The sequence below is a fragment of the Salmo trutta genome, unplaced genomic scaffold, assembly GCF_901001165.1.
Source record: "Salmo trutta unplaced genomic scaffold, fSalTru1.1, whole genome shotgun sequence".
Lineage (NCBI taxonomy): Eukaryota > Metazoa > Chordata > Actinopteri > Salmoniformes > Salmonidae > Salmo > Salmo trutta.
Genome location: NW_021822576.1, coordinates 486,084 through 508,773, shown reverse-complemented (window position 1 = coordinate 508,773; position 22,690 = coordinate 486,084). Strand labels below are relative to the sequence as shown.

Here is a 22,690-nt window from a genome sequence, read left to right as displayed (position 1 = left end):
CTACAAGCTTGGCACACCTGTATTTGGGGAGTTTCTCCCATTCTTCTCTGGAGATCCTCTCAAGCTCTGTCAGGTTGTATGGGGAGCGTCGCTGCACAGCTATTTTCAGGTCTCTCCAGAGATATTCAATAGGGTTCAAGTCCGGGCTCTGGCTGGACCACTCAAGGACATTCAGAGAAACCACTCCTGTGTTGTCTTGGCTGTGTGCTTAGGGTCGTTGTCCTGTTGGAAGGTGAACCTTGACCCCAGTCTGAGGTCCTGAGCGCTCTGGAGCAGGTTTTCATCAAGGATCTCTCTATACTTGTCTCCGTTCATCGTTCCCTCGATCCTGACTAGTCTCCAGTCCCTGCCGCTGAAAAACATCCCCACAGCATGAGGCTGCCACCACCATGCTTCACCGTAGGGATGGTGCCAGGTTTCCTCCAAATGTGACACTTGGCATTCAGACCAAAGAGTTCAATCTTGGTTTCATCAGACCAGAGAATCTTGTTTCTCATGGTCTGAGAGTCTTTAGGTGTCTTTTGGCAAACTCCAAGCGGGCTGTCATGTGCCTTTTACTGAGGAGTGGCTTCCGTCTGGCCACTCTACCATAAAGGCCTGATTGGTGGAGTGATGCAGAGATGGTTGTCCTTCTGGAAGGTTCTCCCATCTCTACAGAGGAACTCTGGAGCTCTGTCAGAGTGACCATCTGGTTCTTGGTCACCTCCCTGACCAAGGCCCTTCTCCCTCGATTGCTCAGTTTGGCCAGGCAGCCAGCTTTGAGTGTAGATTATTGAATACATTTTTAAACAAGGCTGTAACGTAACAAAATGTGGAAAAAGAGAAGGGGTCTGAATACTTTCAGAAGGCACCGGATACAACCTTTACACTCACTCTGACTGACTGGATACGACCTTTACACTCACTCTAACTGACTGGATACGACCTTTACACTCACTCACTCTGACTGACTGGATACAACCTTTACACTCACTCTGACTGACTGGATACGACCTTTACACTCACTCTGACTGACTGGATACAACCTTTACACTCACTCTGACTGACTGGATACGACCTTTACACTCACTCTGACTGACTGGATACGACCTTTACACTCACTCTAACTGATTGACACAAACAAGACGTGATCAAAACAACTCAGAGTAAAGATGTGCTTACATTTTTTTTTGCGTAGAGCTTCCTATTGGTTGATTCTGATACCTCCTATTGGTTGATTCTGATACCTCCTATTGGTTGATTCTGATACCTCCTATTGGTTGATTCTGATACTTCCTATTGGTTGATTCTGTTACTTCCTATTGGTTGATTCTGATACCTGCCGGGAAGCTCTGATCGCATCTTTCTATAAAGAGTTTCCAAGTTGTTTTGAACACAGCAACACACACGCTCCAATTCTATGTTTAACCTGTTATGGATAGGGGGCAGTATTTTCACGTCCGGATAAAAAACGTACCCGATTTAATCTGATTATTACTCCTGCCCAGAAACGAGAATATGCATATAATTATTAGCTTTGGATAGAAAACACTCCAAAGTTTCTAAAACTGTTTGAATGGTGTCTGTGAGTATAACAGAACTCATTTGGGAGGCCAAAACCTGAGAAGATTCTGTACAGGAAGTACCCTGTCTGACCATTTCTTGATCATCTCTATCCAAAACAGGGGATCTCTGCTGTAACGTGACACTTCCTACGGCTCCCATAGGCTCTCAGAAGGCGGCAAAAAGCTGAATGGTGGCTTTGCAGGCCCTGGCTGAAAAACACTAGCGCATTTTGATAGTGGTCGATCAGAGAACAGAGACTGGAGGCGCGTGCACGAGGCGACCCCATGTTTTTATTTTATCTGTTTTTGAACTAAAACAGGGTTTCCCGGTCGGAATATTATCGCTTTTTTACGAGAAAAATAGCATAAAAATTGATTTTAAACAGCGGTTGACATGCTTCGAAGTACGGTAATGGAATATTTAGAATTTTTTTGTCACGAAACGCGTCGGGCGCGTAACCCTTCGTCACCCTTGGATAGTGTCTTGAACGCACGAACAAAACGCCGCTATTTGGATATAACTATGGATTATTTGGAACCAAACCAACATTTGTTATTAAAGTATAAGTCCTGGGAGTGCATTCTGACGAAGAACAGCAAAGGTAATCAAACTTTTCTTATAGTAAATCTGACTTTGGTGAGGGTCAAACTTGGTGGGTGTCAAAATAGCTAGCCTGTGATGGCGAGCTATCTACTCAGAATATTGCAAAATGTGCTTTCACCGAAAAGCTATTTTAAAATCGGACACCTCGATTGCATAAAGGAGTTCTGTATATATAATTATTAAAATAATTATGTTTTTTGTGAACGTTTATCGTGAGTAATTTAGTAAATTCACCGGAAGTGTTCGATGGGAATGCTAGTTCTGAACGTCACATGCTAATGTAAAAAGCTGGTTTTTGATATAAATATGAACTTGATTGAACAAAACATGCATGTATTGTATAACATAATGTCCTAGGCGTGTCATCTGATGAAGATCATCAAAGGTTAGTGCTGCATTTAGCTGTGGTTTTGTTTTTTGTGACATTATATGCTAGCTTGAAAAATGGGTGTCTGATTATTTCTGGCTGGGTACTCTGCTGACATAATCTAATGTTTTGCTTTCGCTGTAAAGCCTTTTTGAAATCAGACAGTGTGGTTAGATAAAGGAGAGTCTTGTCTTTAAAATGGTGTAAAATAGTCATATGTTTGAAAAATGGAAGTTTTTGAATTTTTGAGGAATTTGTATTTCGCGCCACGCCTATCATTGGATATTGGAGCAGGTGTTCCGCTAGCGGAAAGTCGAGATGTAAGAGGTTAAAGAGGGAGACGCCTCTTAAATAAAACAGAACAACAGTATCGCTCTCTGTCTTTAGGTTTATTAGATGTCTGTATTGGGACACACACACACACACACACACACACACACACACACACACACACACACACACAAAAACAGGTTGGCTTAACCCCAGTCAGGTAAGATGGCTGACATCCCCAGAGTTTTAACACGCAAAGCATTATGGGGCATCTTCCTGGGTGTCTGAATCTGAGTCCTCCATCAAGGCCTCCTCCTCCTCCTCTCCTGCGGCAGTCCCCTCCTCCTCCTCCTCTCCTGTGGCGATCTCCTCCTCCTTTCCTCCGGCGGTCCCCTCCTCCTCTCCTCCTGTTCTGTCCATCCCTCGGGAAGAGAACTTCCTCATCTTGATGTTGGGAAGCTTCTTTAGATCGCCGCTCCACTCCCTGAAACCAACCAATCACAGATCAGAACCATGGAATCATCCAATCACAGATCAGAACAATGGAAACATCCAATCACAGATCAAAACAATGGAATCATCCAATCACAGATCAAAACAATGGAATCATCCAATCACAGATCAGAACAATGGAACCAACCAATCACAGCTCAGAACAATGGAATCATCCAATCACAGATCAGAAACATGGAATTGCCGGGTGCACCTTGGGGTCATGATAGGGGCTGTACCAAATGGTTGATGTATTAGAATAATTGATTATGTTGTATTAATAGAAGGGTTATAAGACCCCTCCCTCCTTACATATATAGGGTCCTGGACTACAGATTAACTAATATATATATATATATATATATATATATATATATATATATATAGTCATTATAAAGGTTTAATATTGTTCCACAGTTTTCTTCTAGTCTCTCTGCCTCTTATAAAGAAAACGGTCTGAGAAATGTGTAATTGTGTGACAGAACTCTGCAGGGGAGTGTAAGAGATAAGAGACTAGTCAGACATTCCTCTATAAATCAGCCTGGGGACATTTACTGCTGAGCCTTTAGATAACACTGAAACTCTTGTTTGTATAAGCTGTGTGGCTGCATGGGCTTGGTCTCATGGGTAGAAGGTAATGATGTAGGCAGTGACGTCACTAAGATATATGACTGTAGGCATGGGCTTGGTCTCATGAGTAGAAGGTAATGATGTAGGCATAATAAAACAACTCGGACCCTTTTCTATTTTGCAGAACTTACTCTGGAAACATGCCTGCTATGTTACTTCTATCTGCAATTGCATTAATAAAGGTTTTTGAATTATTTAATTAAAGATATTGTCTGAATGCTAATTTCACCAATGATTGACAAGGAACAAGGAACGAACCACACAGAATTAACCAATCAGGTGAGAGAACGTTTCAGAGAGAAATGTAACAAATAGAGCTGTTTTTCATGAATCATCACAACTCTACTGGCAACAACCAATCAGATCACAGCTCTACTGACACAGACCAATCAGATTCCTGCTCTAGCCAGAGGTGGGTTGTCATTGGTCGTCTCACCTGAAGGTCTTGAGATGTTTAGAGTTGATGATGTCTGGAATCTCTGAGGAGAGAAGAAGAACACAACGTCAGGGTTCACTGTGTGTGTGTGTGTGTGTGTGTGTGTGTGTGTGTGTGTGTGTGTGTGTATCACCGTGTGTGTGTGAGACTGACCGAAGCCGTTGCCATGGTACAGAGCGGTCTCTCTCTCTACAGTCTGTTTGATGACAGTCTCCCTGCTGCCATGGAGACGACCCTGACGACCTTTGATCCCGTTCACCAGCTCTATCTGGTCCAACTCCCCGTCAAACCTCTGCAGGTACCTACACACACACATTTTAAATACTTTATTTGAATCCACCAATCACATGTACAAATAAAAAGATCCAAACATTTCAAAGGTTCCTGTCTGCATGTCCCTCAAGGGTACAGGAAGCACCTCCTTCTCCAAGCAGCTAGGCTGCCCACAACAGCTGAAACAGGAAGCACCTCCTTCTCCAAGCAGCTAGGCTGCCCACGACAGCTGAAACAGAGCAGTACCTAGCCAACTGCTTTGCTCTAGTCCCACAACAGCTGAAACAGAGCAGTACCTAGCCAACTGCTTTGCTCTAGTCCCACGACAGCTGAAACAGAACAGTACCCAGCCAACTGCTTTGCTCTAGTCCCACGACAGCTGAAACAGAGCAGTACCTAGCCAACTGCTTTGCTCTAGTCCCACGACAGCTGAAACAGAGCAGTAACCTAGCCAACTGCTTTGCCCCAGTCCCACGACAGCTGAAACAGAGCAGTAACCTAGCCAACAGCTTTGCCTTAGTCCCACGACGGCTTTAGGCCCTTCCAAAGTCTAAAATAGGCCTATGCCACGCCGCCCCAACATGTCACAAGGCTCCTTGGCCAATCGGAGTAATGAAAGATTATATTTGCCCCGATGAAACATGGTGAAGCACCAAAATTGCCTTCTCTGGAAGCCTGTGTTTCAGACATAAGTGTCATGACGTTGGCCTGTGGGTAAGGTTTATGACCCCCCCATAAATACCTTTCTCCCTTCCCCTCTCTCTCTGACCCTACTGAAGGACTTGAATAGCCTGTGTTAAATATAGAGAGTCTGGGAACATCAAACAAATGGGGAAAAGGAACCATATTTTGGTAATAAAACCAGTTGGAAATATGCTTGGGAACGTAATGAGTATGTATGTCAGTTCGGTTGTCATCTGAGACATTATGACTGATGACAGGACGACATAAACTGTACCTGGGAAAGTATCCACCCTCTAGTTATCAGAGTCACATGGAATTGTTATGCAATTGAAATGTTTGATATTGAAATTGTTTGTTAGGAGATTAAATGTAATTTTAGCTTCCAAATGAGAGAATTGGGTTTTCATAAGGAAAGTGCCCTGCTTGATCAGTGGCCCACCCCTGTGAAGAGACAGGGGTTATAAACGATGAAACACATCCTTCCCCCTCTCCACTATATAAGCCTTTGACGAAAAGATAACCAGGTGGTTCCAGTACGTGAGGTCTGCAGCCTCTACGTTAGAAGGACACACATGTCAAGTACAGAACTAAGCCAACCTCGGCGTGAGCTTTGGTGGCGAATGGTATGAACTTTGAGCTTATTCACTACAGAAGTGATACTTCCTAGCCGTTGAGTTAGCAGCGGCAACTGTAGACGTGGGCTAGGAAAGGATGGACGACGGATCCAGTCTAACAAACAGACGAAGATACCACCACGTATCCAATTTACCACCAGAGACATTCTTCAGAGGACAGGAAGATCTGTTGGCCAACCCGGCCAGCATCTACGACCAATCTACCGAAGCGCAGCTCAGAGTAAATATTTATTGCATTTTCCTTTTCCAAATGGGCGGTAATTTAGAATGCATAAGATACTGTATGTACGATAGCACAGCTTCTGTTTGTGGTTCCTAAGTCTTCCCACTCTTTCATTCAAGCCCAACCCCCTTTCCTTTGTGTAACCAGCCATGATACAGGCTCCGTTCACCAGGGCGTGTTCTGTATGACATCATTGTATTCTGTGTATTTGTAATTCTGTGTGATTAGTTTAGGTATTTAGTAAATAAATAATTAAACCCAATTTTGTATTGCTGATTCAACTTGTTAGCCAGGGTTCGTGAAGATAGCCAAGAATTTACAACTTTCATTATGAGACTGAAAATAAGATAAGGGTTAATATTGACTGCTATCGATGTAAAATATTACTAAGTATTTTAAGAGTTTATTCGGAAGATAACAGCTCTATAAACGTTCTTCCGTGGTGCCCCGACTTTGTAGTTAATTACATTTACATGATTAGCTTAATCAGGTAATATTAATTACAGAGAAATAATTTTATAGGTTAGCATGTCATATCACTTAATCCGGCATAGCCAAAGACACGACATAAGGAAGTGGATGGCTGCAAATGTTTTACTTTGAAACTCGGACAAAACAGAGATGCTTGTTCTAGGTCCCAAGAAACAAAGAGATCTTCTGTTGGATCTGACAATTAATCTTGATGGTTGTACAGTCGTCTCAAATGAAACTGAAGGACCTGGGCGTTACTCTGGACCCTGTGAAGGACCTGGGCGTTACTCTGGACCCTGTGAAGGACCTGGGCGTTACTCTGGACCCTGTGAAAGACCTGGGCGTTACTCTGGACCCTGTGAAGGACCTGGGCGTTACTCTGGACCCTGTGAAGGACCTGGGCGTTACTCTGGACCCTGTGAAGGACCTCGGCGTTACTCTGGACCCTGGTCGATCTTTTGACGAATATTTCAACATTCGTAACGTCGCAAAAATCTGAATTTTTCTGTCCAAAAATGATTTAGAAAAGCTAATCCACTAATAGTAAGACATTGATATTGATTACATTGTTGGGTTTAGACCTGGTAAAGACATTGATTACTACATTGTTGGGTTTAGACCTGGTAAAGACATTGATTACTACATTGTTGGGGTTTAGACCTGGTAAAGACATTGATTACTACATTGTTGGGTTTAGACCTGGTAAAGACATTGATTACTACATTGTTGGGTTTAGACCTGGTGAAGACATTGAGAAAGCAACAGTTTGTGGAAATGAAGGAGAAAGAGCAAACTACACATGAACATCGACACGGGTCCTGACCTCTCTATGATGTGACAGGCGTCCTGTTTGGTGAACTCTGTCTTCTCAGAGTCCAGCTGGCTCTGAAACCACTGCAGCTTATCACCTACACACACACACACACAATACAAGGTAAGAGGGGGTACACTCTACCGCTGTACTCACCAACACACACAATACAAGGTAAGAGGGGGTACACCCTACTGCTGTACTCACCAACACATACACACAATACAAGGTAAGAGGGGGTACACCCTACCGCTGTACTCACCAACACACACAATACAAGGTAAGAGGGGGTACACCCTACTGCTGTACTCACCTACACACACACACACAATACAAGGTAAGAGGGGGTACACCCTACCGCTGTACTCACCAACACACACAATACAAGGTAAGAGGGGGTACACCCTACCGCTGTACTCACCTACACACACACACACACACACACACAATACAAGGTAAGAGGGGGTACACCCTACTGCTGTACTCACCTACACACACACACAATACAAGGTAAGAGGGGGTACACCCTACCGCTGTACTCACCAACACACACAATACAAGGTAAGAGGGGGTACACCCTACTGCTGTACTCACCTACACACACACACAATACAAGGTAAGAGGGGGTACACCCTACCGCTGTACTCACCTACACACACACACACACACACACACAATACAAGGTAAGAGGGGGTACACCCTACTGCTGTACTCACCTACACACACACACAATACAAGGTAAGAGGGGGTACACCCTACCGCGGTACTCACCAACACACACAATACAAGGTAAGAGGGGGTACACACTACTGCTGTACTCACCTACACACACACACAATACAAGGTAAGAGGGGGTACACCCTACCGCTGTACTCACCTACACACAATACAAGGTAAGAGGGGGTACACCCTACTGCTGTACTAACCAACACACACACACACACAATACAAGGTAAGAGGGGGTACACCCTACTGCTGTACTAACCAACACACACACACAATACAAGGTAAGAGGGGGTACACCCTACCGCTGTACTAACCAATACACACACACAATACAAGGTAAGAGGGGGTACACCCTACCGCTGTACTCACCTACACACACAAACAATACAAGGTAAGAGGGGGTACACCCTACCGCTGTACTCACCTACACACACACACAATAGAAGGTAAGAGGGGGTACACCCTACTGCTGTACTAACCAACACACACACACAATACAAGGTAAGAGGGGGTACACCCTACCTGTCTTTTCTTATTACCACAAAATTTACTAAACAAACTACCTTGTTGTTGTCATGTTGTGTCAACAACATGGTAGCAACACAACGTGTGAACAACATGGTAGCAACACAACATGACAACAACATGGTAGAAACACAACATGACAACAACAAGGTAGACCAAACATGACAACAACATGGTAGATACAACATGACAACAACATGGTAGAAACACAACATGACAACAACATGGTAGCAACACATGACAACAACATGGTAGCAACACAACAACAACATGGTAGCAACACAACATGACAACAACATGGTAGCAACACAACATGACAACAACATGGTAGCAACACAACATGACAACAACATGGTAGAAACAACGTGTCAACAACAAGGTAGAAACAACATGACAACAACATGGTAGGAACACAACATGGTAGTAACACAACATGACAACAACATGGTAGAAACACAACATGACAACATGGTAGATACAACGTGTCAACAACAAGGTAGGAACAACATGACAACAACATGGTAGAAACAACATGACAACATGGTAGAAACAACATGGTAGCAACACAACATGACAACATGGTAGAAACACAACATGACAACATGGTAGAAACAACATGACAACAACATGGTAGATACAACGTGTCAACAACAAGGTAGAAACAACGTGTCAACAACAAGGTAGAAACAACATGACAACAACAAGGTAGAAACAACATGACAACAAGATGGTAGAAACACAACATGGTAGCAGCACAAAACATGGTACAAACATTATTGGTCCCAGACAACAGCACAAAGGAAGAAGGTAGAGACAACAATACATCACAGCAGCTACAACTGTCAGTAAGAGTGTCCATGTTTGAGTCTTTGAATGAAGAGATTTTGTGTTAAACGCTCTACAACAAAGCTTTATTGGTGTCCAACAAGCTTTCTCTGCACTTGACCTTTGTTTTGGAGGTGTTCAGAACAAGGTGATGTGGTTTGGGTAGAAGAACGCCCCTCTCCCCTACAGGTGTGATTACTACCTCTGGGGGTTTACAGCTGGAGGTAGTCACCTCATACAAGTACTTGGGAGTATGGCTAGATGGTACACTGTCCTTCTCTCAGCACATATCAAAGCTGCAGGCTGAAGTTAAATCTAGACTTGGTTTCCTCTATCGTAATCGCTCCTCTTTCACCCCAGCTGCCAAACTAACCCTGATTCAGATGACCATCCTACCCATGCTAGATTACGGAGACATAATTTATAGATCGACAGGTAAGGGTGCTCTCGAGCGGCTAGATGTTCTTTACCATTCGGCCATCAGATTTGCCACCAACGCTCCTTATAGGACACATCACTGCACTCCATACTCCTCTGTAAACTGGTCATCTCTGTATAACCATCGCAAGACCCACTGGTTGATGCTTATTTATAAAACCCTCTTAGGCCTCACTCCCCCCTATCTGAGAGATCTACTGCAGCCCTCATCCTCCACATACAACACCCGTTCTGCCAGTCACATTGTGTTAAAGGTCCCCAAAGCACACACATCCCTGGGTCGCTCCTCTTTTCAGTTCGCTGCAGCTAGCGACTGGAACGAGCTGCAACAAACACTCAAACTGGACAGTTTTATCTCCATCTCTTCATTCAAAGACTCAATCATGGAGAGCCCCCGTCCCCGCAGGAGTCCGTTTGTAGGCCGTCATTGTAAATAAGAATTTGTTCTTAACTGACTTGCCTAGTTAAATAAAGGTGAAATATAAAAAATATGCATATAAATGGATGAGAGAGCTTCCTACTGCTTGAGCTGTTGTTGTTGATGTAAATTGAGAAGAGTGTGGGGCCTAGGATCGAGCCTTGGGGTACTCCCTTGGTGACAGGCAGTGGCTGAGACAGCAGATGTTCAGTAACAGTAGTACAGTAACAATAATAGTACAGTAACAGACTGTCAGACTCACCAATGCTGTTGAGACGAGTGGCCTTCTCACTCTTTTGTCTGTGGAGGCAGAGATACACACTTAACTTTATAAATATATAAGAATATACAGGATTCTCTCTGTTCAAAACACAAACGCAAACCATCTCCCTCCCTCCTTACCTCTCCTTCTTTCCCAGACGTATCTCCTGGCTGGCCAGGTAAGCAGCTTTCCTGCTATAGGGATGACACACCTTCTCCTTCTGAGTTGGTTTACCTTTCCCCGCCTTCGGCTACACACACACACACACACACACACACACACACACGACTGTTAGAACACTTCCTTGCATTATTCTACACTGAACTAAAATATAAACCCAACATGTAAAGTGTTGGTCCCATGTTTCAATAACTGAAATAGAATATCCTAGAAATGTCCATACGCACAGAAAGCGTATTTCCCATCCAGCTGATAGCTGTGGCATATCAAGAAGCTGATTTAAACGGCATGATCATTACACAGGTGCACCTTGTGCTGGGGGACAATAAAAGGTCACTCTAAAATGTGAAGTTTTGTCACACAACACAATGCCACAGATGTCTGATGTTTTGAGGAAGCGTGCAATTGACATGCTGACTGCAGAAATTTTCTCCAGGGCTGTTGCCTGAGAATTTAATGTTCATTTCTCTACTATAAGCCACCTCCAAAGTCATTTTAGAGAATTTGGCAGTACGTCCAACTGGCCTCATAACCGCAGACCACACCAGCCCAGGACCTCCACATCCGGCTTCTTCGCCGATGGGATCGTTTGAGACCAGCCACCCAGACAGCTGATGAAACTGAGGAGTATTTCTGTCTGTAATAAAGCCCTTTGTGGGGAAAAACTCATTCTGATTGGCTGGACCTGGCTCCCCAGTGGGTGGAGCCCTCCCAGGCCCACCCATCGCTGCGTCCCTGCCCAGTCATGTGAAATACTTACTTAAAAGCTTAAGTAAAATAAGAGTTAAGAAAATATTTAATAAATAAACTAAAGTAAAAAAAACAAAACAATAACAACAATGAGGCTATCGGCGGGGGTACAGGCTAGTCGAGGTAATATGTAGGTAGGGGTAAAGTGATTATGCATAGATAATGAACAGCGGAGAGCAGCAGCGTAAATAAATGAGTATTCAATGCAAATAGTCCGGGTATCCATTTGATTAGCTGTTCAGCAGTCTTATGGCTTGGGGGTAGAAGCTGTTAAGAAGCCTTAGGACCTATTTTTTTTTATTTAACTAGGCAAGTCCTAGACGTGGTGCTTGTGAAAGTCACGTGAAATCCATAGATTAGGGCCTAATTTATTTATTTCAATTGACTGATTTCCTTATATTAACTTTAACTCATAAATCGTTGAAATGGTTGCGTTTATATTTTCGTGCAGTATACATTCACTAGGTTCTAAGAGCGCTATAACGTTATATAAATCAAGGTTTAGCTAAATATATTTATACATATATAGATACATGTTAACGATGTTAAATAAGTGTAATTTTACCATGTTTTAGTTGTATGTGCGAAGTCTGATCATCGGTTGAACACACGTGTTCTGTATTGACAACTCCGGCGGATGTTGCTGGTCCGTCGCACAACACTGTCCGTCATTTCATCCGGCGGCGGAAAGAAGGTTCCACAACCCGGAAGACAACAAGACCACGTTGTTTCCGAATCAAAACGTGTTGCGAACAGCAGAGTAACGTTACTGAGAGTAGCAGAGAGCAGACCGAGAACAGATTTACAGCCTTAACTACTCTAACGTAAGTCCATCTTCATCTACACGTTTGTAATATGATGCACAACATTGTAATAATGTCATCGGTATAATACAGAATTGGCGATACAATACTAAAGATAATTTAAAACTCCGACTAACAGTAACGTTGTCTGGTTCTGAGAATGCCTAGCAACCAAGCTACATAACTGTTGTATTAACCAGTGGACTAGCTAACGTTAGCAACCAAGCTACATAACTGTTTTATTAACTAGTGGACTAGCTAACGTTAGTAACCAACCTACATAACTATTTTATTAACTAGTGGACTAGCTAACGTTAGCAACCAAGCTACATAACTGTTTTATTAACTAGTGGACTAGCTAACGTTAGTAACCAACCTACATAACTGTTTTATTAACTAGTGGACTAGCTAACGTTAGCAACCAAGCTACATAACTGTTTTATTAACTAGTGGACTAGCTAACGTTAGCTAGCTACGAATTTAACTCCAGTGTTATGAACTCTGATTGTAAAACGTATTTTTTCATAGATGTGGCTGGCAGACTAGCTATCCAGCTAGTTCTAAAGTTAGCTAATACCTGAAAGTAACCAATGGGGCAGGGTAGTTGACCAAGGTAAAAATGTGTACCACCAAGTACTAAGTCATGTTTTTCAGAGGGGGTCAAATACTTATTTCCCTCATTAAAATGCAAATCAATTTATAACATTTTTCTGGATTTTTTGTTGTTGTTATTCTGTCTCTCACTGTTCAAATAAACCTACCATTAAAATGATAGACTGATCATTTCTTTGTCAGTGGGAAAACGTACAAAATCAGCAGGGGATCAAATACTTTTTTCCCTCACTGTACCTGGGCTATACAGCCCTGCGGGAGGGTTTGTCCCGTTTGCGTCTGTTAGCTTCCGTTCTGTGTGGTTCCTAGTGACTATTACCCAGCTGATTGTAGTTGTGGTATCCAGGTGTGATAGTCTCTACCCAGCTGATTGTAGTTGTGGTATCCAGGTGTGATAGTCTCTACCCAGCTGATTGTAGTTGTGGTATCCAGGTGTGATAGTCTCTACCCAGCTGATTGTAGTTGTGGTATCCAGGTGTGATAGTCTCTACCCAGCTGATTGTAGTTGTGGTATCCAGGTGTGATAGTCTCTACCCAGCTGATTGTAGTTGTGGTATCCAGGTGTGATAGTCTCTACCCAGCTGATTGTAGTTGTGGTATCCAGGTGTGATAGTCTCTACCCAGCTGATTGTAGTTGTGGTATCCAGGTGTGATAGTCTCTACCCAGCTGATTGTAGTTGTGGTATCCAGGTGTGATAGTCTCTACCCAGCTGATTGTAGTTGTGGTATCCAGGTGTGATAGTCTCTACCCAGCTGATTGTAGTTGTGGTATCCAGGTCCCCAGGTGTGATAGTCTCTACCCAGTAACAGGATGGAGGCCCAACCAGAGGAGACGGCCGTGGTACCAGAGGTTCTTCAGAGCTCAGCAGAGACACACAGAGAGGAACTGGAACTTAACAACGGTACCAGCACCGAGCACCGGGAGGAAGAATGCACAGCTGAGACAGAACCTCAGGGACTGACCTCCGTGACCTCAGACAGCCGTTTACCTGCGGAGTTAACGGGAGGAGCAGAGGAGATGGAGGTTACGGAGAATCTCAACTCTGTCTCGAGCTCCGAGCTGGGAGACGGAACCACACACACACACCTCCCCAAGGACGTCTCCCTGGACCCCTCTCAGAACCTCCCCCTGGACCCACCCCAGGACCCCTCTCAGAACCCCCCCCAGAACCTCCCCCAGGACCCCCCCCAGAACCTCCCCCACGACCCACCCCAGGACCTCCCCCAGGTACTGTTGACGTTACAGGACGGTGTGTGTGTCCGGGACCAGCGGGACGGTGTGTGTGTCCGGGACCAGCGGGACGGTGTGTGTGTCCGGGTCCAGCGGGACGGCAGCAGCTCCTCCTCAGACAGTGATTCAGACTCCTCTTCCTCCGGTGTGACGCTGGCTGTTGTGTTAGGTCAGGCAGATGACGAAGATGATGATGATGAAGGCTTCAGTCGGACAAAGAAACCCTGTTCCATCAAAACCCTGGATGAGATCCTGCCTGAGGTACCCCTGACCTCTCTAACCCCTGACCTCTCTCTAACCCCTGGCCTTTAACCCCTGGCGCCTCTCTCTAACCCCTGACCTCTCTAACCCCTGGAGCCTCTCTCTAACCCCTGACCTCTCTAACCCCTGACCTCTCTCTAACCCCTGGCGCCTCTCTCTAACCCCTGATCTCTCTCTAACCCCTGGTCTCTCTCTAACCCCTGGTCTCTCTCTAACCCCTGGCCTCTCTCGAACCCCTGGCGCCTCTCTCTAACCCCTGGCCTCTCTCTAACCCCTGACCTCTCTCTAACCCCTGATCTCTCTCTAACCCCTGACCTCTCTCTAACCCCCCTGACCTCTCTCTAACCCCCGACACCTCTCTTGTATCTCTCCTCTGGGAATTCAGAACTTCATGTGAGTAAAAATAAAGTTAGCGTCGTATTCACATGAAAATTGTGTGTGTGTGTGTGTGTGTGTGTGTGTGTGTAGGAGTTGCCTGCTGTCGAGGAGTTGACGGTTGTTCTACCAGAGGAGGCGGAGATACTGCCCCTGGGATCAGTCACCAGCATCATCCAACAGCTGGGTTAGTCCCTCCCCCTAGGACCAGTACCATCCAATAGCTGGGTTAGTCCCTCCCCCTAGGACCAGTACCACCCAACAGCTGGGTTAGTCCCTCCCCCTAGGACCAGTACCATCCAACAGCTGGGTTAGTCCCTCCCCCTAGGACCAGTACCATCCAACAGCTGGGTTAATCCCTCCCCCTAGGACCAGTACCATCCAATAGCTGGGTTAATCCCTCCCCCTAGGACCAGTACCATCCAATAGCTGGGTTAGTCCCTCCCCCTAGGACCAGTACCATCCAATAGCTGGGTTAGTCCCTCCCCCTAGGACCAGTACCATCCAATAGCTGGGTTAGTCCCTCCCCCTAGGACCAGTACCATCCAATAGCTGGGTTAGTCCCTCCCCCTAGGACCAGTACCATCCAACAGCTGGGTTAGTCCCTCCCCTAGGACCAGTACCATCCAATAGCTGGGTTAGTCCCTCCCCCTAGGACCAGTACCATCCAACAGCTGGGTTAGTTCCTCCCCCTAGGACCAGTCACCAGTACCATCCAACAGCTGGGTTAGTCCCTCCCCCTGGGACCAGTACCATCCAATAGCTGGGTTAGTCCCTCCCCCTAGGACCAGTACCATCCAATAGCTGGGTTAATCCCTCCACACTACACCAGTGGTTTTGACAGTCTGGATTACGAGCTTTAGTCGGGGCTAAGAAAAAATGTAAGAGTTGGTTTTCTTGATTTTGATAAGAGAGATGAAAATATATTTAATTTAAGGTTATAAGTTGTAGGAAAAATATAAATTGACCGTTTTTTTTAAGGTTGTGTTTTTGGATTTGGGGATGAAATGGGTTCCCCAGATATTGTGGTGAGAACTTGACCCTGGATTGACCCTTGACCACTGCCCTTCACATTACCCTCTGACCCCCTCTGACCCCTCTTGGTGTCTGTTGTGTTTCCTCAACAGTGATCATACAGTCATTTAAGGACACGCCCCCTCTGAAGGACGACAGCGTCATCTTCAACTCTGATAGGCTGGCCGTGGGCAAGGTAGGAGGGGCTTAGAGTCTGGGGGAGGAGTCCTCAGAGTACTGGAGATTTACTGGAGGTTCTTTAATCATTCTCTCTCCTCCTCCAGGTGTTTGAGGTGTTTGGGCCGGTCTCCAGTCCCTTCTATGTGTTGAGGTTTAACTCTCTCCTCCTCCAGGTGTTTGAGGTGTTTGGGCCGGTCTCCAGTCCCTTCTATGTGTTGAGGTTTAACTCAGAGAGCGACATCACAGAGAGAGGAGTGAAGCTGAAGGACTCCATGTTCTACGCCCCGTCGCTCACCGACTACACCCTGTACATCCTCACTGAGCAGCTACGACGGTCAGTCCACACTGACTACACCCTGTACATCCACACTGACTACACCCTGTACATCCTCACTGACTACACCCTGTACATCCTCACTGAGCAGCTACGACGGTCAGTACACACTGACTACACCCTGTACATCCTCACTGACTACACCCTGACTACACCCTGTACATCCTCACTGACTACACCATGTACATCCTCACTGACTACACCCTGTACATCCTCACTGAGCAGCTACGACGGTCAGTACACACTGACTACACCCTGTACATCCTCACTGACTACACCCTGACTACACCCTGTACATCCTCACTGACTACACCCTGTACATCCTCACTGACTACACCCTGTACATCCTCACTGACTACACCCTGTACATCCTCACTGAGCAGCTACGACGGTCAGTACACACTGACTACACCCTGTACATCCTCACTGACTACACCCTGACTACACCCTGTACATCCTCACTGACTACACCCTGTACATCCTCACTGAGCAGCTACGACGGTCAGTCCACACTGACTACACCCTGACTACACCCTGTACATCCTCACTGAGCAGCTACGACGGTCAGTCCACACTGACTACACCCTGACTACACCCTGTACATCCTCACTGAGCAGCTACAACGGTCAGTACTCACTGACTACACCCTGTACAACCTCACTGACTACACCCTGTACATCCTCACTGAGCAGCTACGACGGTCAGTCCACACTGACTACACCCTGACTACACCCTGTACATCCTCACTGAGCAGCTACGGCGGTCAGTACACACTGACTACATCCTGACTACACCCTGTACATCCTCACTGAGCAGCTACGACGGTCAGTACTCACTGACTACACCCTGACTACACCCTGTACATCCTCACTGAGCAGCTACGACGGTCAGTACTCCCTGACTACACACTGACTACACCCTGTACATCCTGTACATCCTCACTGAGCAGCTACGACGGTCAGTCCACACTGACTACACCCTGTACATCCTCACTGACTACACCCTGACTACACCCTCTACATCCTCACTGACTACACCCCGACTACACCCTGTACATCCTCACTGAGCAGCTACGACATGTATAATTGAAGCTCTGTGTGTGTGTGTGTGTGTGTGTGTGTGTGTGTGTGTGTTTAGGTTGAAAGGCTCCGACGCATCCTGGAAGAATGACCAGGAGCCTCCACCAGAGGTGATTACCCATAATGCCTTCTAAATAGTAGAGAGGGGAGGATCACAGGCCCTGTCTGATTACCCATAATGCCTTCTAAATAGTAGAGAGGGGAGGATCACAGGCCCTGTCTGATTACCCATAATGCCTTCTAAATAGTAGAGAGGGGAGGATCACAGGCCCTGTCTGATTACCCATAATGCCTTCTAAATAGTAGAGAGGGGAGGATCACAGGCCCTGTCTGATTACCCATAATGCCTTCTAAATAGTAGAGAGGTGAGGATCACAGGCCCTGTCTGATTACCCATAATGCCTTCTAAATAGTACAGAGGGGAGGATCACGGGTCCTGTCTGATTACCCATAATGCCTTCTAAATAGTAGAGAGGGGAGGATCACAGGTCCTGTCTGATTACCCATAATGCCTTCTAAATAGTAGAGAGGGGAGGATCACAGGTCCTGTCTGATTACCCATAATGCCTTCTAAATAGTAGACAGAGGATCACAGGTCCTGTCTGATTACCCATAATGCCTTCTAAATAGTAGAGAGGGGAGGATCACAGGTCCTGTCTGATTACCCATAATGCCTTCTAAATAGTAGACAGAGGATCACAGGTCCTGTCTGATTACCCATAATGCCTTCTAAATAGTAGACAGAGGATCACAGGTCCTGTCTCATTACCCATAATGCCTTCTAAATAGTACAGAGGGGAGGATCACAGGTCCTGTCTGATTACCCATAATGCCTTCTAAATAGTAGACATTTTGACTATGTGCAAATAGAACATTAATGTTAGTGACATTTCTAATTTTATACGTCAGGATTTCATTTGGACTTCATCTAGTAGACTGGTCTTTATCTAGTAGAATTCACTGAACTCTATTGAGGAAGAGACTGGTCTTTATCTAGTAGAATTCACTGAACTCTATTGAGGAAGAGACTGGTCTTTATCTAGTAGAATTCACTGAACTCTATTGAGGAAGAGACTGGTCTTTATCTAGTAGAATTCACTGAACTCTATTGAGGAAGAGACTGGTCTTTATCTAGTAGAATTCACTGATCTCGTCTTTCCTCTGTCCTGTCCCCTCTCGTCTCTCCTCTGTCCTGTCCCCTCTCGTCTCTCCTCTGTCCTGTCCCCTCTCGTCTCTCCTCTGTCCTGTCTCCTCTGTCCTGTCCTCTCTCCTCTGTCCTGTCCCCTCTCGTCTCTCCTCTGTCCTGTCCTCTCTCGTCTCTCCTCTGTCCTGTCCTCTCTCCTCTGTCCTGTCCCCTCGTCTCTCCTCTGTCCTGTCTCGTCTCTCCTTGTCCTGTCACCTCTGTCCTGTCCCCTCTCGTCTGTCCTGTCCTCTCTCCTCTGTCCTGTCCCCTCTCGTCTCTCCTCTGTCCTGTCCCCTCACGTCTCTCCTCTGTCCTGTCCCCTCTCGTCTCTCCTCTGTCCTGTCCTCTCTCGTCTCTCCTCTGTCCTGTCCCCTCTCGTCTCTCCTCTGTCCTGTCCCCTCTCGTCTCTCCTCTGTCCTGTCCTCTCTCGTCTCTCCTCTGTCCTGTCCTCTCTCGTCTCTCCTCTGTCCTGTCCTCTCTCCTCTGTCCTGTCCCCTCTCGTCTCTCCTTGTCCTGTCACCTCTGTCCTGTCCCCTCTCGTCTCTCCTCTGTCCTGTCCTCTCTCCTCTGTCCTGTCCCCTCTCGTCTCTCCTTGTCCTGTCACCTCTGTCCTGTCCCCTCTCGTCTGTCCTGTCCTCTCTCCTCTGTCCTGTCCCCTCTCGTCTCTCCTCTGTCCTGTCCCCTCTCGTCTCTCCTCTGTCCTGTCTCCTCTGTCCTGTCCCCTCTCGTCTCTCCTCTGTCCTGTCCCCTCTCGTCTCTCCTCTGTCCTGTCCTCTCTCGTCTCTCCTCTGTCCTGTCCTCTCTCGTCTCTCCTCTGTCCTGTCCTCTCTCCTCTGTCCTGTCCCCTCTCGTCTCTCCTTGTCCTGTCACCTCTGTCCTGTCCCCTCTCGTCTGTCCTGTCCTCTCTCCTCTGTCCTGTCCCCTCTCGTCTCTCCTCTGTCCTGTCTCCTCTGTCCTGTCCCCTCTCGTCTCTCCTCTGTCCTGTCCCCTCTCGTCTCTTCTCTGTCCTGTCCCCTCTCGTCTCTCCTCTGTCCTGTCCCCTCTCCTCTGTCCTGTCCTCTCGTCTCTCCTGTCTCCAGGCGTTGGACTTCAGTGATGATGAGGCAGAACAGAAGATGAAAAGGAAGAAGAAGAAGGGGAATGTCCAGAAGAGTGAGAGAGAAAGAGGACAGAGAGCTGATCCTCAACCAGGTCAGACACTCAACTCACACTGGTTCTGGTCCACACAACACTGGTTCTGGTCCACTCAACACACACTGGTTCTGGTCCACTCAACACACACTGGTTCTGGTCCACTCACACTGGTTCTGGTCCACTCAACACAACACTGGTTCTGGTCCACTCAACACACACTGGTTCTGGTCCACTCAACACACACTGGTTCTGGTCCACTCACACTGGTTCTGGTCCACTCAACACAACACTGGTTCTGGTCCACTCAACACAACACTGGTTCTGGTCCACTCAACACACACTGGTTCTGGTCCACTCAACACAACACTGGTTCTGGTCCACTCAACACAACACTGGTTCTGGTCCACTCAACACACACTGGTTCTGGTCCACTCAACACACACTGGTTCTGGTCCACTCAACACAACACTGGTTCTGGTCCACTCAACTCACACTGGTTCTGGTCCACTCACACTGGTTCTGGTCCACTCAACACTGGTTCTGGTCCACTCAATACACACTGGTTCTGGTCCACTCAACACACACTGGTTCTGGTCCACTCAACACACACTGGTTCTGGTCCACTCAACACACACTGGTTCTGGTCCACTCACACTGGTTCTGGTCCACTCAACACACACTGGTTCTGGTCCACTCAAAACACACTGGTTCTGGTCCACTCAATACTGGTTCTGGTCCACTCAACACACACTGGTTCTGGTCCACTCAATACTGGTTCTGGTCCACTCAACACACACTGGTTCTGGTCCACTCAACACACACTGGTTCTGGTCCACTCAAAACACACTGGTTCTGGTCCACTCAATACTGGTTCTGGTCCACTCAACTCACACTGGTTCTGGTCCACTCAACACACACTGGTTCTGGTCCACTCAACACACACTGGTTCTGGTCCACTCAACACACACTGGTTCTGGTCCACTCAACACTGGTTCTGGTCCACTCAACACAACACTGGTTCTGGTCCACTCAACACAACACTGGTTCTGATCCACTCAACTCACACTGGTTCTGGTCCACTCAACACACACTGGTTCTGGTCCACTCAACACAACACTGGTTCTGGTCCACTCAACACAACACTGGTTCTGGTCCACTCAACACAACACTGGTTCTGGTCCACTCAACACACACTGGTTCTGGTCCACTCAACACAATACTGGTTCTGGTCCACTCAACACTGGTTCTGGTCCACTCAACACACACTGGTTCTGGTCCACTCAACAGATAGCTGGATTAGACCCTATCGTAGATGGATTAGACCCTATCGTAGCTGGATTAGACCCTATCGTAGCTGGATTAGACCCTATCGTAGACGGATTAGACCCTATCGTAGATGGATTAGACCCTATCGTAGCCGTAGATGGATTAGACCCTATCGTAGATGGATTAGACCCTATCGTAGACGGATTAGACCCTATCGTAGACGGATTAGACCCTATCGTAGACGGATTAGACCCTATTGTAGACGGATTAGACCCTATCGTAGCTGGATTAGACCCTATCGTCGACGGATTAGACCCTATCATACCTGGATTAGACCCTATCGTAGATGGATTAGACCCTATCGTAGCTGGATTAGACCCTATCGTAGACGGATTAGACCCTATCGTAGACGGATTAGACCCTTTCGTAGACGGATTAGACCCTTTCGTAGACGGATTAGACCCTATCGTAGACGGATTAGACCCTATCGTAGATGGATTAGACCCTATCGTAGATGGATTAGACCCTATCGTAGACGGATTAGACCCTATCGTAGACGGATTAGACCCTATCGTAGCTGGATTAGACCCTATCGTAGACGGATTAGACCCTATCGTAGATGGATTAGACCCTATCGTAGACGGATTAGACCCTATCGTAGACGGATTAGACCCTATCGTAGACGGATTAGACCCTATCGTAGACGGATTAGACCCTATCGTAGACGGATTAGACCCTATCGTAGACGGATTAGACCCTATCGTAGATGGATTAGACCCTATCGTAGCTGGATTAGACCCTATCGTAGACGGATTAGACCCTATCGTAGATGGATTAGACCCTATCGTAGATGGATTAGACCCTATCGTAGATGGATTAGACCCTATCGTAGACGGATTAGACCCTATCGTAGACGGATTAGACCCTATCATACCTGGATTAGACCCTATCGTAGACGGATTAGACCCTATCGTAGATGGATTAGACCCTATCGTAGACGGATTTAAAGTGAGCATTTTGTGCAATAAATACATTTATTTTTTTAATGTTCTGAACAAATATCCGAGGAGAAAAGCAAGCATGGACTTTGAAGAATGTAAAATAGAGCAGAGTACAAATGTCAGATGAGGAGGAGAGAGCACAGTGATGAAGAATCAGTACATTTTACATGACATTTTAGTCATTTAGCAGATGCTCTTATCCAGAGCGACTTACAGTAGAGTGAATACATTTTATTACATTTTTTAAATACTGTGATGGTTGTTGGCTGTATATCATTTGAGCTTTAACCCCTCTCTCTCTGTGTGTGTGTGTGTGTGTGTGTGTGTGCCCTCATTTTCTTTCTCTTCCAGACAGAGATTCCGTCACCAGACCGCAGATGTCCCAGAGGCCTTTGCAACAGAGTCGTCCACCCCGCCGTGACAACTGGGGTCCCCCACCCCGATACGAAGGGGCTCCATTCTACACACACCAGCCCCACTACCCCTACCCTCCCCCCTACCAGCCCCAGTCCTTCCCCCTCTACCCTCCCCCTCCTCCCCCCCACATGTCTTTCCCCTGGTCTCCTCCCCCCTCTCACCCCTACCACAACCTCCCCTTCTCTCACCTCCCCCCTCCTCCCCCACCACCCACTGGCCCTTATCCTCCTCAGTGA

At 46.5% G+C, this 22,690-nt stretch overlaps 2 protein-coding genes across 2 annotated transcripts; one reads left to right on the top strand and one right to left on the bottom strand.

Annotated features, from left to right (window-relative positions):
* Positions 1-1,102: 1,102 nt before the first annotated feature.
* LOC115182771 (translation machinery-associated protein 16) lies at positions 1,103-12,249 on the bottom strand. The gene is made up of 8 exons (XM_029744218.1): positions 12,130-12,249; positions 10,775-10,884; positions 10,635-10,672; positions 7,453-7,537; positions 4,497-4,645; positions 4,344-4,386; positions 3,144-3,269; positions 1,103-1,106 (listed from the first exon to the last, which is right to left on the bottom strand). Exons 1-8 carry the CDS (start codon positions 12,130-12,132, stop codon positions 1,103-1,105), a joined length of 558 nt encoding a protein of 185 aa, XP_029600078.1. The 5' UTR covers positions 12,133-12,249.
* LOC115182770 (H/ACA ribonucleoprotein complex non-core subunit NAF1) lies at positions 12,233-22,690 on the top strand. The gene is made up of 8 exons (XM_029744217.1): positions 12,233-12,388; positions 13,756-14,471; positions 14,940-15,033; positions 15,974-16,056; positions 16,214-16,374; positions 17,512-17,563; positions 19,716-19,827; positions 22,389-22,690. Exons 2-8 carry the CDS (start codon positions 13,791-13,793, stop codon positions 22,688-22,690), a joined length of 1,485 nt encoding a protein of 494 aa, XP_029600077.1. The 5' UTR covers positions 12,233-12,388; positions 13,756-13,790.

Coding starts and splice junctions, on each gene's coding strand:
- LOC115182770 (XM_029744217.1), top strand. CDS start 13,791: ATGGAGGCCCAACCAGAGGAGACGGCCGTGGTACCAGAGGTTCTTCAG. Junction 15,034..15,973: donor CAGCATCATCCAACAGCTGG/GTTAGTCCCTCC, acceptor TTTCCTCAACAG/TGATCATACAGTCATTTAAG. Junction 16,057..16,213: donor ATAGGCTGGCCGTGGGCAAG/GTAGGAGGGGCT, acceptor CTCCTCCTCCAG/GTGTTTGAGGTGTTTGGGCC.
- LOC115182771 (XM_029744218.1), bottom strand. Junction 10,673..10,774: donor CGTCTGGGAAAGAAGGAGAG/GTAAGGAGGGAG, acceptor CTGCCTCCACAG/ACAAAAGAGTGAGAAGGCCA. Junction 7,538..10,634: donor CACTCGTCTCAACAGCATTG/GTGAGTCTGACA, acceptor GTGTGTGTGTAG/GTGATAAGCTGCAGTGGTTT.